Source organism: Hibiscus syriacus, unplaced genomic scaffold (assembly GCF_006381635.1).
Source record: "Hibiscus syriacus cultivar Baekdansim isolate YM2019G1 unplaced genomic scaffold, ASM638163v2 tig00110893_pilon, whole genome shotgun sequence".
NCBI classification, from domain to species: Eukaryota; Viridiplantae; Streptophyta; class Magnoliopsida; order Malvales; family Malvaceae; genus Hibiscus; species Hibiscus syriacus.
In genome coordinates, this window is record NW_024062901.1 from 4817169 (window position 1) to 4829788 (window position 12620).

The 12620-nt window shown below is 36.1% G+C and overlaps 1 protein-coding gene across 1 annotated transcript; it reads left to right on the forward strand.

The window, feature by feature from the left end:
* The first annotated feature begins 1480 nt into the window (after nt 1-1480).
* Nucleotides 1481-6276, forward strand: LOC120145298 (protein DETOXIFICATION 40-like). Its single transcript, XM_039159176.1, has 7 exons — nt 1481-1801; nt 1888-2519; nt 3059-3115; nt 4089-4327; nt 5259-5377; nt 5985-6071; nt 6172-6276. Exons 1-7 carry the CDS (start codon nt 1481-1483, stop codon nt 6232-6234), a joined length of 1518 nt encoding a protein of 505 aa, XP_039015107.1. The 3' UTR covers nt 6235-6276.
* Nucleotides 6277-12620: the final 6344 nt, after the last annotated feature.

Here is a 12620-nt window from a genome sequence, read left to right on the forward strand (position 1 = left end):
AATCAAAACCACCCAAGTGAATCCTCTCACCCTCATAAACTCATATCCAAGGCCATAAAACCCAAAATCTAACCCTACCGATGTAGATCTAAGAAAGACCTTTCGGTTTTTTTTACCTTGGTTTGGCGGCTCTTTACCTTCCGGCCACCGACGCTTCTCCTTCCTTTTTTGCGAGTGGTTGCGCTTGTTATTGCTGTTTTTTTCTGTATTTTTGTGTGTGTTGTCGCTTGGTTTTGCTTCGGTGTTTGACTATTGTGGTTGTTTTTGGTTTGGTTTTTCCTCTGTTCGTTCTGGTTTGATCTTGATGTGGTTGGTTGCTCTTACCGATTGTTGTGTTGTTTTGTTTTTCGCATTGGATCATTGTTTGTTTGGCCTCACTGTTGATGTCCTTCGTTTGGCCTCACCGGGGGGGCTTTTTATAGTCCCGGTGTTGGCTGTTTTGGGTCCCGAACGGGATGGGATCATGGTTGTTGGTTAATCGATAACCCCGAGATGGTTCAGTCCTGGAGATTTCGGTCGGAAATTGTTGGCCGTTTGGGCGCGTGGTCGCCACACATGTTGCTTGCGTGGAGCCTGACTAAATATCGAAACCCTAACTTGGGTACCCGGTTGGACAACCCACACCTTTGCTGGACTTGGAGTTGGACCTGGACCGAAAATGAAATAAAATTAATAAGATAAAATAAAACAAATAATAATAATAATAAAATAATAATAATATATTATATATAAAAAAATTTCCAAAAACTATATAATATATATATTTTCAAAAATATTTTAAAACTATATATTATATATTTAAAAAAATCAAAACTATATATTATATAGTTTTTAAAAATGTTTTAAAACTATATATTATATATGTTTTCAAAAAATGTTTTTAAAACTATATATATGTTTTCAAAACTATATATTATATAAGTTTTTCAAAATGATTTCAAAACTACATATTATATAAGTTTTCAAAATGTTTTAAAAAACTATGTATTATATATATTTTCAGAATGTTTTCAAAAACTATATAATATATACATTTTCAAAAATCGTTTTCTAAAAAAATATTTTTAAAAATTATAATATATTAATATATATATATATAATAATTAAAATTAAATTAAATTAAATAAAAATCCGAACGAAAACGAGTGTCTGCGCTAATAAAAAAATTTGAAACTTTACTGATCATTTATATAATTTACTCATAAGAAGTTGGTAAGAATTGGACTGATGAGATAACTATCTATATATTTTTGTGGACATTAAAATTTTGGAATTAATTAATAGGGTACGGAAACCAAATGTTCAATTCGGTACTTTCTTCATAATTGACTTGTCAAAGTTAATTAAAACACACACACGTACAATATTAAAAATTAGGTCATGGGTACGTAAAGTTTAAAATGTGTTCTATTTGACCCTACTTGGATTATATATGATGTCTTGATGAGGCATTCCTCCCATGAAAACCAGCCACTTAGAAATGGCATCATCATCCGTGCAAAACACCACCCAACAACCGCTTCTGCAACCGCAGCTCTCGAACGCAAAGCCAGAAACTACCTCGGACCTCGAGGACACATTGTCGGACGATAACCTTTCCCCGTTCCATCGTATAACAAAAGCGACATGGATAGAGTCCAAGCTCCTCTTCCACTTAGCCGCACCCGCCGTCATTGTGTACATGATCAATTACATCATGTCCATGTCCACCCAAATCTTCTCCGGCCACCTCGGCAACCTTGAACTCGCCGCCGCCTCACTCGGAAACACCGGCATCCAAGTCTTTTCCTACGGTCTAATGGTAATATTATAACAACGCTATACACACACACGGTAATTATGTCATTTGAAAATTTTAAAATATCGTATAATTTAGATATTTTCTAGCTGGGAATGGGGAGTGCGGTTGAAACCCTTTGCGGCCAAGCCTTCGGCGCACACAAATACGACATGCTCGGCATATACCTTCAAAGATCGGCCGCACTCCTAGCCATGACCGGGATTCTCCTCACGTTCATCTACGTCTTCTCTAAACCGATCTTGATATTCCTCGGCGAATCCCCGGATATCGCCTCGGCGGCCGCGGTTTTCGTCTACGGTTTAATCCCACAAATCGTCGCCTACGCCGTGAATTTTCCGATACAGAAGTTCCTTCAGGCTCAAAGCATAGTGGCGCCGAGTGCTTACATATCGACGGCCACATTGGTTATCCATTTCCTGCTGACTTGGATGGCGGTGTACAAGATCGGGCTCGGTTTATTGGGTGCTTCTCTGGTTTTGAGCTTGTCGTGGTGGATCGTGGTGGTGGCTCAGTTTGTGTACATTGTCAAAAGTGAAACTTGCAGGTTTACGTGGAATGGTTTCAGTGCACAAGCTTTTACAGGGTTGCCGGAGTTCTTCAAGCTGTCGGTGGCGTCGGCGGTGATGTTGTGCCTGGAAACTTGGTATTTTCAGATTCTTGTTTTGCTTGCCGGGTTGCTTGAGAACCCGGAGTTGGCTTTGGATTCACTCTCCATATGGTTAGTAAACATAGTAAATGGAATAGATTAGTGAAAATATTTAACCCAATATTAATTTATTGATGATATAACAAAAAAATGGGTTAAGAACACAAATGATCTCTCGATTATAGGATATTATTTTATTGAGTCATTCGACTATTTCAAATTATAAAATGATCTATTGACTATAGAACGTTGCTTTATTGAGTCCATCGACTATTAAAAGTTACAAAATGGTCATCTGACTACTCATTATGTTCGACATTCGTCCATTTTCGTTAAAAATTTAACGCTTGTCTGAGTTGGAATTCAACATACTGATTGAGATATGATAGTCGTTTCAAATTATGAGATCATATTTTATTATATCTCATTCAATAGTTTAACTTTTAACTCAGATTATCATCATTTTTTCAAAAGAAAAGGATTACCATTTTGTAACTTTTAATAGTTGAATGACTCAAAAAAATTTCTTATAGTCGATGATCATTTTATAACTTTTAATATGTGAAAAATATGATAATGATGTGGTTTATATTTTTTATTTTATTTTTCAGCATGGCTATATTTGGATGGGTCTTTATGGTTTCAGTTGGTTTCAATGCTGCAGCAAGGTTAGTATTTTTTTATTAGTAATTTATGTTGATATATAAGCTGTGTATAATATATAATAGAGTAAATTACACGTTTAATATCTCGCTATCATTTGTGTTATGTTTTAATTATTTAACTATTTTTTAAAATTATATCTGATATTTAATTTTAAGAGGTTATGGTTTAGAGATTTTTGTGGTCCTAGGACAAGCTCAAAAGTTGGACATCTAGTAAGATATATACATAATGTTAAAATTGGTTATCAGCGTTTACTAAAATGATCGTTTTAACCCTTTTTTTAACATTTTGATTTTTAACGTTTTAGTTCAGGATAAAAGATACATAATGTTTGATTGAATATTCACCTTAACCCTTATTCTTTTTTTTTTCTAGAGCATTTTGACCCATGATATTTTATTTTAGAGTAAAAAAGACCCTTATTTTAGAATATTATGAGTTTGTTAACTAATGATTTCCATTTACAAATGAATATTTTTGCCTCAAAATGGTATGTTAGGGGCCAAATTGCTCTGAAAAGAATAAAGATCAAAGTGATTGTTTAATCAAATTTTAGAGGCATTCCTAACATTATACCCAAAAAATAATAAAATATACAATTATAAAAATAATTAATTTTAGATTATAATTTTTTAATTGTGGCCTTGAGCAGGTGTCCCTCATACCCAGGCTCAACAAGGACACTGATTTTAATTATTGAAAAAAAATGAAATATCGGTAATTCTATTAATTTTTTAACAGTGAAGGGTCAAAATAAAACTAAAACTACATTATATGAATAATTTTTTTAAAAAATAATTAGATGACCAAAACAAAACAAAAAGAATTGCTAGGATACTAATTGTGTAGTTTTCCCTTTCATATATTATCGATAAAATAGATGATTATAAATCATGAAAAATCTATTAAATAATGAAAAATCTATTGAGACAAATTTAATTTTGTAGTATTACAATAATTTAAAACATTGAGCAGTGTAAGAGTCGCGAACGAGTTAGGGGCGGACCACCCAAAATCGGTGGCGTTTTCAGTGGTAGTAGTGACGACGTTATCTTTCATAATATCGGTGGTGGCGGCCACACTGCTGATGTTTCTCCGTCACATCATTAGTTACGCTTTCACGGATGGCGAAGAGGTGGCGGAGGCTGTTTCCGATCTCTGCCCGCTTCTCGCAGTCACCCTTATCCTCAACAGAATTCAACCTACTTTATCAGGTAATAACATAATTATTTTTTAGGGTACATTACACCATTTCTCACTAAACTTCACTATCTTTTTTATTTTACTCACTGTACTTTCAGTTTTTCTAATTTGCTCACTAAATTTTACAAATTGAATATCTTGTTTGCTCTGTTATTAATTTTCTAATGGTGTGATGACATTTCATTTATTATTATCATTTAATATAAAAATAATTAAAAATATAAACAATAAATTACATTGTTCCTCATTAAACTATATTCTCTCTCATATTTTACACACCCAACTATAAAATAAAAACATAAGGTGGTCGGATGCTACTACCAACCACCGTCGACTGTCATAGACGGTGATCGTTCGGTCTTAAATTTCATGGATCGCTTTTCCTCGACACCTTGAGTCCGAACCAGACCTCCATTTTGTCGGAACTTGCTTCGAAGTCCATGAATTGGAGATTAAAAGTAAGGAAGCCGAAACATTTGAATCGAGATTCACAAAAGTATGGGACATTTTCCGGTTAAACAACTATCGGATTTGGACTCAGAGGGTCAAGACGAACCGGTCCATGAATTTTGAGACCGAAACGACCACCATTAACGATGATAGACGGTGGTCGAAATGAAAAATAACATGGTGATCGGCGATAGAGTAGAGAAAAAATTGGGAAAATAAGAGGATTCGAAACTACGTTGTTTTCGTTTATATTTGAGTTTTTCAAAACGACATCGTTTTGATACTTGATGACACATCATCACACCGTCAAAGAGTTAACATATGAGTAAGCAAAATGATTCAATCTGTAAAGTTCAATTAGAAAAATAGAAAAATAAAAAATATAATAAATAAAATAGGAGATAATAAAGTTTAATAATACCCTAATTTTTATTATAAGATATCATTATCCATTTCGATTAAATTCCGACATTTTTTTTGTTTAATTTGAAGGTGTGGCTGTTGGGTGTGGATGGCAAGCTTTTGTTGCTTATGTCAATGTCGGCTGTTATTACTTTGTCGGAATTCCATTGGGTTCCCTTCTCGGCTTTTACTTCAAGCTTGGCGCCAAGGTATTATATATTTAGGGTAAAATCATTCTTTTAGTCCTTATATCATGAAAAAGTTTGAGATTAAATGCTTCCTAGGATATTGCATTAGCTACAATTCAAATTGATGGCTAAATGTATGAGTTAATTACATTATACGTCCTCTAATTATGATTATTATCTGAATTACTCTTCAAACTTTTAAATATTTTAATTTTATCTTTAAACTATACTCTTATTTTAAATAGTTCTCAAACATTTTAACATTCTAATCCCATCATTAAACTATGACCCTTATTCTAAATTAATCTCCAAGCTTTTGGACATTACAACAATTTCATCCTTAAACTATCATTATATACTAATCACACTCCCATGATAATAAAACTGTTATTAAAATTGTTAATTATCATGTAAACATTGACGTGTATTATGTAACAATATGATGTGATATAAATAACAATTAATATAATGGTAAGAGATCTGGTATAACATTAATTATCGTTTATGTCACATCATATTATTACACACTACACATCAATGTTGATATAATAAATAATATTTTTTTGATCTATATTTAAATAATGATATGAATTTTCAGATCAAATCGGAATTAACGATGTTATTGCAGGGTATATGGTCAGGTATGATTGGTGGCACAGCCATGCAAACCCTAATCTTGATTTGGGTCACATATAGAACAGATTGGAAAAAGGAGGTAACATTTTTCATCAAAACAAACATAACTTGTTGCTTGCTCAGTTTCTGTCATATTTCCCAGCTGAAATTAGTTTATATATATATATATTCAATGGCAGGTCGAAGAAGCTCGAAAAAGACTGGAAAAATGGGAAGATAAGAAAGGGCCTGTTTTGCAATAGAATGTTTGACCCAACTCAGAGATTCAAATAGTTTAGCTCCATGATTATATATATATATATATATGATTATATATATATATATATATATATATATATATATATTAAATGATAAATTACATCATTTATATATAAAATATCACTAAATAATTGGAGCATTAAATTTTAATTATGCATGCAATTATATGATTAGACTGTTAACTTATTAACAATCAGATTACATAGTAGTTTGATGTAATTGATACAATGTTAACGTAGAAATTAAATAAAAATCATTTCATCTCATCTTCTTTGTCATCTAAGTTAAAATTTTCCTACTCAATTTTAATCGACACCGAAACCGTAACTCTTTGACGTCTTTTTTCAGTCACCATATGCATTGTTGAACCCGTCTTATAGTCTTCTATCACTTTATAAGTTTAGATTTTTTACATAATCTCTTTAAAATTCACAAAAATAAATAAGAAAATTTTGATTTTGAGGTTCGAAGGCTTCTTGAATTCAGGCGTTTAGGTTTTGTTTGGAATCTAAACAATGGAAAAAAATATTTCGAGAAAATAAACAATATACTTTAAAACTGACCTCATCGAATGATCATCAGAAGAAAACAAAGTATTAACATATCAAAATTTTAAAGATTTTCGTTATTTTGAATAAATTTCTTAAAAAATCGATTCAAAGATTGAAAGAAATGCAAATGTTTAACCACGTCATCACATTGACGGAAATTATTGTCAACGTCATTTATCACTTAACAACATAATGATATATCTGAACCAAAGACGTTTTTGGGTAAATTACACGTTTAATACATACATTTTAATTCTTATTTCATTTTATTACCACCATTAAGAACTTTGTTTTTATTTCATTTTAGTAGTCTCGTTTAAAATTTAACATTAAATTTTTAAAAAAAATTGAAAGTTTAAGTGATAAAACAGTCCAAAACTGATAGTTTGGTACTAAACACGTTAAGTTTTCAACGACATGATACTAAAATTTAATTTTTGTTTCATTTTAGTACCATCGTTTAAAATTTAAGTTAAACTTTAAAAAAATTGAAAGTTTTAAGTGCTAAAACGGACCAAAACTAATAGTTTAGGTACTAAACACGTTAAGTTTTTTTAAGTGCTAAAAAAATGAAACAAAACTAAACGTTAGATATGGTTTTGAAAATAATGTATAACGGGAAAAAAGAATCAAGTCTTCATTAATGGTGAAAAAGTTTTCCAGTGGCACCATGAGAGTATATGTTTCAATACAGATTCATAGCTAAAAAACGAGAGCATAAATGATAAACAAGATAACACCCCTATTTACTTCTTCTTCCCTGCTTTGCCCTTCTTTCGTCTAACGACCTCGTCCGCGTATTTCACACCCTTTCCTTTATTCGGTTCCGGGGGTTTCCATTTTCTAACCGATGCAGCAAATTGACCGATGTTACTCTTGTTTTTTTAAAAAGATGGTACTTTATATTAAAGATAAACAAAGTACACCACCTCAAGGACCATATTAAAAAAACCCTAACCCTAAATGGAAAAAAAGAGTGTACCTTGAGGTGGTAAGGAACTTATACATAAACAATATATAGACCATACCCCGACCCTACCACAATCCCCTAACAACACAAAACACCAATACACACTGACCAACAAATTGAAGAAAGCGAGACTATAAACCAAACGCATACAGCACAACCGATCACTAACCTGGCCACGACAAAACAAATAACTCCTAAAATGAAAGGATTTTTCACAATGAACCTCGTATACTTCATACCCGAATTCCTTCCACTCAATAATGGTTGGCTCTCAAGAACACCTACTAAACCCTTGCTAATATCCACCAACAGATAATACAGCCCCATAAACGACACTTTGGGCACAACCAATAAACAAAACCCGACAGCCACCTAAATACCCACAACAAGAACTGCATGCGGAAACCAACTGATCAGGGCACCATCTTCAGTTTTCTTTTTTATAATTTCATTTAAACTTTCTTCAATAAAGTTTACCTCGAAACCAGCATCTACAACACACCTTCCTGCAACGAAATAACTCTTCGCCGACTACTGCTGAATTCGTCGCTCCACCACCGGCCGTATTGCCATCAATGATTGTTAGGTATTGCTCATAAATATACCAGTAAAGAGGACAGGAGATGGAGCGGAGTGAGCGAAGCGAACGCAGCGAACATCAACTGTCCTTACAAAGAAAGTCTCGTTGTGGGGTTAATTTTGTAATTATGTACCAGGTTTTCTATTATAAATTGAGATGTAACCTAGACCTAAAATATCATTGAATAAAATTCTAGCGCCGCCTAGGCACCGAGGACGTAAGCACATTGCCGAACCTCGTAAAATTCTCGTGTTCTTTCGTTTTCTTTACCCGTTTTCGTCAACAATTGGTATCAGATGTCAGGAGCAAAATTCGAAGTCGCGAAATTCGATGGTCAGGGTAACTTCGGATTATGGCAAACGAGGGTGAAGGATCTATTGGCGCAGCAAGGGATCTTGAAGGCTTTGCGACCTATAAAGCCGGCGTCGATGGATGAGGAAAATTGGGAAGAATTACAGCAGCGAGCGGCAGGAACCATACGATTATGCTTGGCGGACGAGGTCATGTATCACGTCATGCATCTATCGTCTCCAGACGAAATTTGGAGGAAGTTGGAAAGTCAGTTTATGTCCAAATCCTTAACGACAAAACTGTATCTGAAGCAGCGGCTGTATGGGCTGAAGATGCAGGACGATCAAGATTTGGCGCAACACGTGAATGTCTTCAATCAAATCGTTTCTGATCTGGCTCGGCTTGATGTGAAAATTGAGGATGAAGACAGAGCGATGATTCTGTTGTGTTCGTTGCCTTCCTCTTACGAACACATGGTGACTACTCTTACATATGGGAAAGAGACTATCAACGTTGAGGAGATTACTGCAGCCTTGTTGGCTCACAACCAGCGGAAGCAGAATGCAGGGGAAAGCTCTCAAGCCGATAGCTTATATGTCAAGGGTAATCGAGATCGTGGACGGAAGCCAGAGAAGGCAGGGTCCGGGAAGCGGAATTCCAGATCCAAATCCAGGGATAAGAAGACGATTCAGTGTTACAAGTGCAAGGAGGCGGGACATATGAAGCGAGACTGTCCGAAGTTGAAAAAGCAGACTGATGAGAAGCGTGATGGCTCATCTAAGTCTGTGAACGTGGTCGAGGATGATACTTCTGATTGCAGTGAGGGTGATATGCTTTCTATTTCAACGACACAATTGACGGATGCTTGGATTCTTGATTCTGGATGTTCTTATCACATCACGCCAAATAGGGAATGGTTTTCGACATACAGGCCGGTTAATTCTGGTTCGGTTTATTTGGGTGATGATCGATGTTGCAATATTGTTGGTATTGGTGATGTCAGAATTAAGATGCACGATGGCTCCGTTCGGACGTTGAGTGGTGTTCGACATATCCCAGACTTGAAGAAGAATTTGATTTCCTTGGGCACTTTGCACAAGAATGGTTTTATCCCTAAGGCTGACGAGGATAGGGAAACCATTCGGATTGTTAAAGGAGCATTGACTGTGATGAAAGGCAAGATGACTGCAGAGAATATCTACAGATTGTTAGGGAGTACCGTTGCAGGTGGAGTTCACTCTGTTGAGTCCTGTGATGATACGACAAAATTGTGGCATATGCGCCTTGCTCATCTTAGTGAACGTGGTATGGCAGAATTACACAAGAGAAACTTGTTGCATGGTGTCAAAAGCTGTAAGCTCGATTTTTGCAAGTATTGTGTTCTTGGTAAACAGACTAAAGTCCGTTTCAAGACTGCGAAGCACACAACTCAAGGGATTCTTGATTATGTGCATTCTGATGTATGGGGGCCTTCCACGACATCGTCTTTGGGTGGATCTAGGTACTATGTTACTTTTATTGATGATTTTCACGGAAAGTTTGGGTGTATTTTTTGAAACAGAAATCTGAAGTTTTTGAGAAGTTCAAGCTGTGGAAAGCTGAGGTAGAAAACCAAACAGGACGAAAAATCAAGTGTTTGCGGTCTGACAATGGTACGGAGTACACAGATTCACAGTTCCTACAATTCTGTAAGGAGCATGGGATTCAGAGGCATTTTACAGTGCGCAAGACACCACAACAAAATGGTGTTGCGGAACGAATGAACAGGTCGTTGAATGAAAGAGCCAGATGTTTGCGGTTGAATGCGGGGCTTCCCAAACACTTCTGGGCTGAGGCTGTTAACATGGCGTGTTACCTTATCAACAGATCTCCAAGGGTATCGCTGGCTGGGAAAGTTGCAGAAGAGGTATGGACTGGTCATGATGTTAGTTTTGATAACTTACGGATTTTTGGTTGTCCTGCTTATGTGCATGTACCTGCTGATGAGAGATCCAAACTTGATGCAAAATCGAAGGAGTGCATTTTTCTGGGTTACAAGAAAGGTGTCAAAGGATTCAAGTTCTGGGATCCAGTTGCGAAGAAAGTTGTGATTAGTAGAGATGTCGTTTTTGATGAACAATCCATGTTGCAGCAGAAGCAAGACACGACAGTGGTGGATTTCGAGCAGTTTCCAGTTGAGAAACCAGAAACTTCTCAACCGACTTCTGGTGGTTCCACTACGGATGATTTGCAGGATTATAGTCTCGCCAGAGACAGGGTGAGACGGACGAATATAAAGCCTCCGAACAGATTGGGTTTTGAAGACTTGGTATCTTTTGCACTTACTGTTAGCAGTGATGATCCAGTTACTTTTCATGATGCCGTTACTAGTCAGGAAAACGATAAGTGGATGGCAGCCATGGTTGAGGAGATGGAGTCTTTGAATCACAATCGCACATGGGAGTTAGTTCCCCTTCCTGAGGGTAAGAAGCCGATTGGTTGCAAATGGATGTATAAGAAGAAACCAGCAGTAACAGAAAAAGAGGGGGAGAAGTTCAAGGCTCGTTTGGTAGTGAAGGGTTTTTCACAACAGAAAGGAGTTGATTATGATGAAATCTTTTCTCCTGTGGTCAGGCACACTTCAATCCGAGCAGTACTTGCATTGGTGGCTAGTTGGGATTTGCATTTAGAGCAGATGGATGTTAAAACTGCTTTTTTGCATGGTGATTTAGAGGAGCAGATCTACATGTGGCAACCTGAAGGTTTCACTCAACCTGGAAACGAGCATTTAGTTTGCAGATTGAAGAAATCTTTGTACGGGTTAAAACAGTCTCCGAGACAGTGGTATAAACGGTTTGACTCCTATATGATCAAGATTGGCTACAACCGATGTGAGTATGATTGTTGTGTCTATGTTAAGAGCCTTGATGATGGTTCTTTTATTTTTCTATTACTGTATGTTGATGATATGTTGATTGCTGCGATGAACATGGATGATGTTATCGGTTTGAAAACTTTATTGAGTCAGGAATTTGATATGAAAGATTTAGGTGCTGCAAAGAAAATTCTTGGAATGGAAATTTGCAGGGACAGAGACTCAAGGAAACTGCGGCTATCTCAACGGGGTTATGTTGAGAAAATGCTAGAAAGGTTTGCGATGAGCAGCGCGAAACCAGTTAGCACTCCATTGGCGAATCACTTTAAGCTCTCATCAGAACAGTGCCCTAAGACAGATAAGGAAGCTGAAAATATGACAAAGGTTCCGTATTCTAATGATGTTGGCTGCTTGATGTATGCGATGGTATGTACTCGTCCTGATTTAGCTCATGCTGTTAGTCAAGTTTGTAAGTACATGTCTAAACCTGGTAAGCAACATTGGGATGCAGTCAAGTGGATCTTTCGGTACTTAAAGGGTACTGTGGGACATGGAATTGTTTTTGGGAGTCAGCGGGATAATCATTTGGTTGTAGGATATGTGGATTCAGATTATGCAGGTGACTTGGATAATAGAAGATCTACGACAGGGTATGTGTTTACTCTTGTTGGAGGGCCTATTTACTGGAAGTCTACTGTTCAATCTGTCGTGGCACTATCTACAACTGAAGCTGAGTACATGGCAGCGGCTGAAGCTGCAAAAGAAGCTTTATGGCTTACTGGTTTAGTGAAGGAGTTGGGTGTTCAACAAGGTGGAGTTCAGTTGCTTTGTGATAATCAAAGTGCTATTCACTTGGCTAAGAATCAGGTGTATCGTGCTAGAACTAAACATATTGATGTAAGGTTCCACAAGATCAGAGAGTTGGTTGCATCTGGAGAGGTTTTGTTTCAGAAGGTACATACTGATGAAAATGCCGCTGATATGTTCACTAAGCCAGTTACGACAGACAAGTTCAAGCATTGCTTGGACTTGTTGAATGTTTCGAGTTGTTAAAGAATCAAGGTAACCCAACCCACATTGAATTTTCCAAGAGGCAGGATATTCGCCAAGGTGGAGATTTGTTA

Excerpts from the sequence above, each read along its gene's own strand:
- LOC120145298 (XM_039159176.1), top strand. The coding sequence starts at position 1,481 with ATGGCATCATCATCCGTGCAAAACACCACCCAACAACCGCTTCTGCAA. Across the intron at positions 2,520-3,058 it reads TTGGATTCACTCTCCATATG|CATGGCTATATTTGGATGGG; the intron begins GTTAGTAAACAT and ends TTTATTTTTCAG. Across the intron at positions 4,328-5,258 it reads AATTCAACCTACTTTATCAG|GTGTGGCTGTTGGGTGTGGA; the intron begins GTAATAACATAA and ends TTTAATTTGAAG.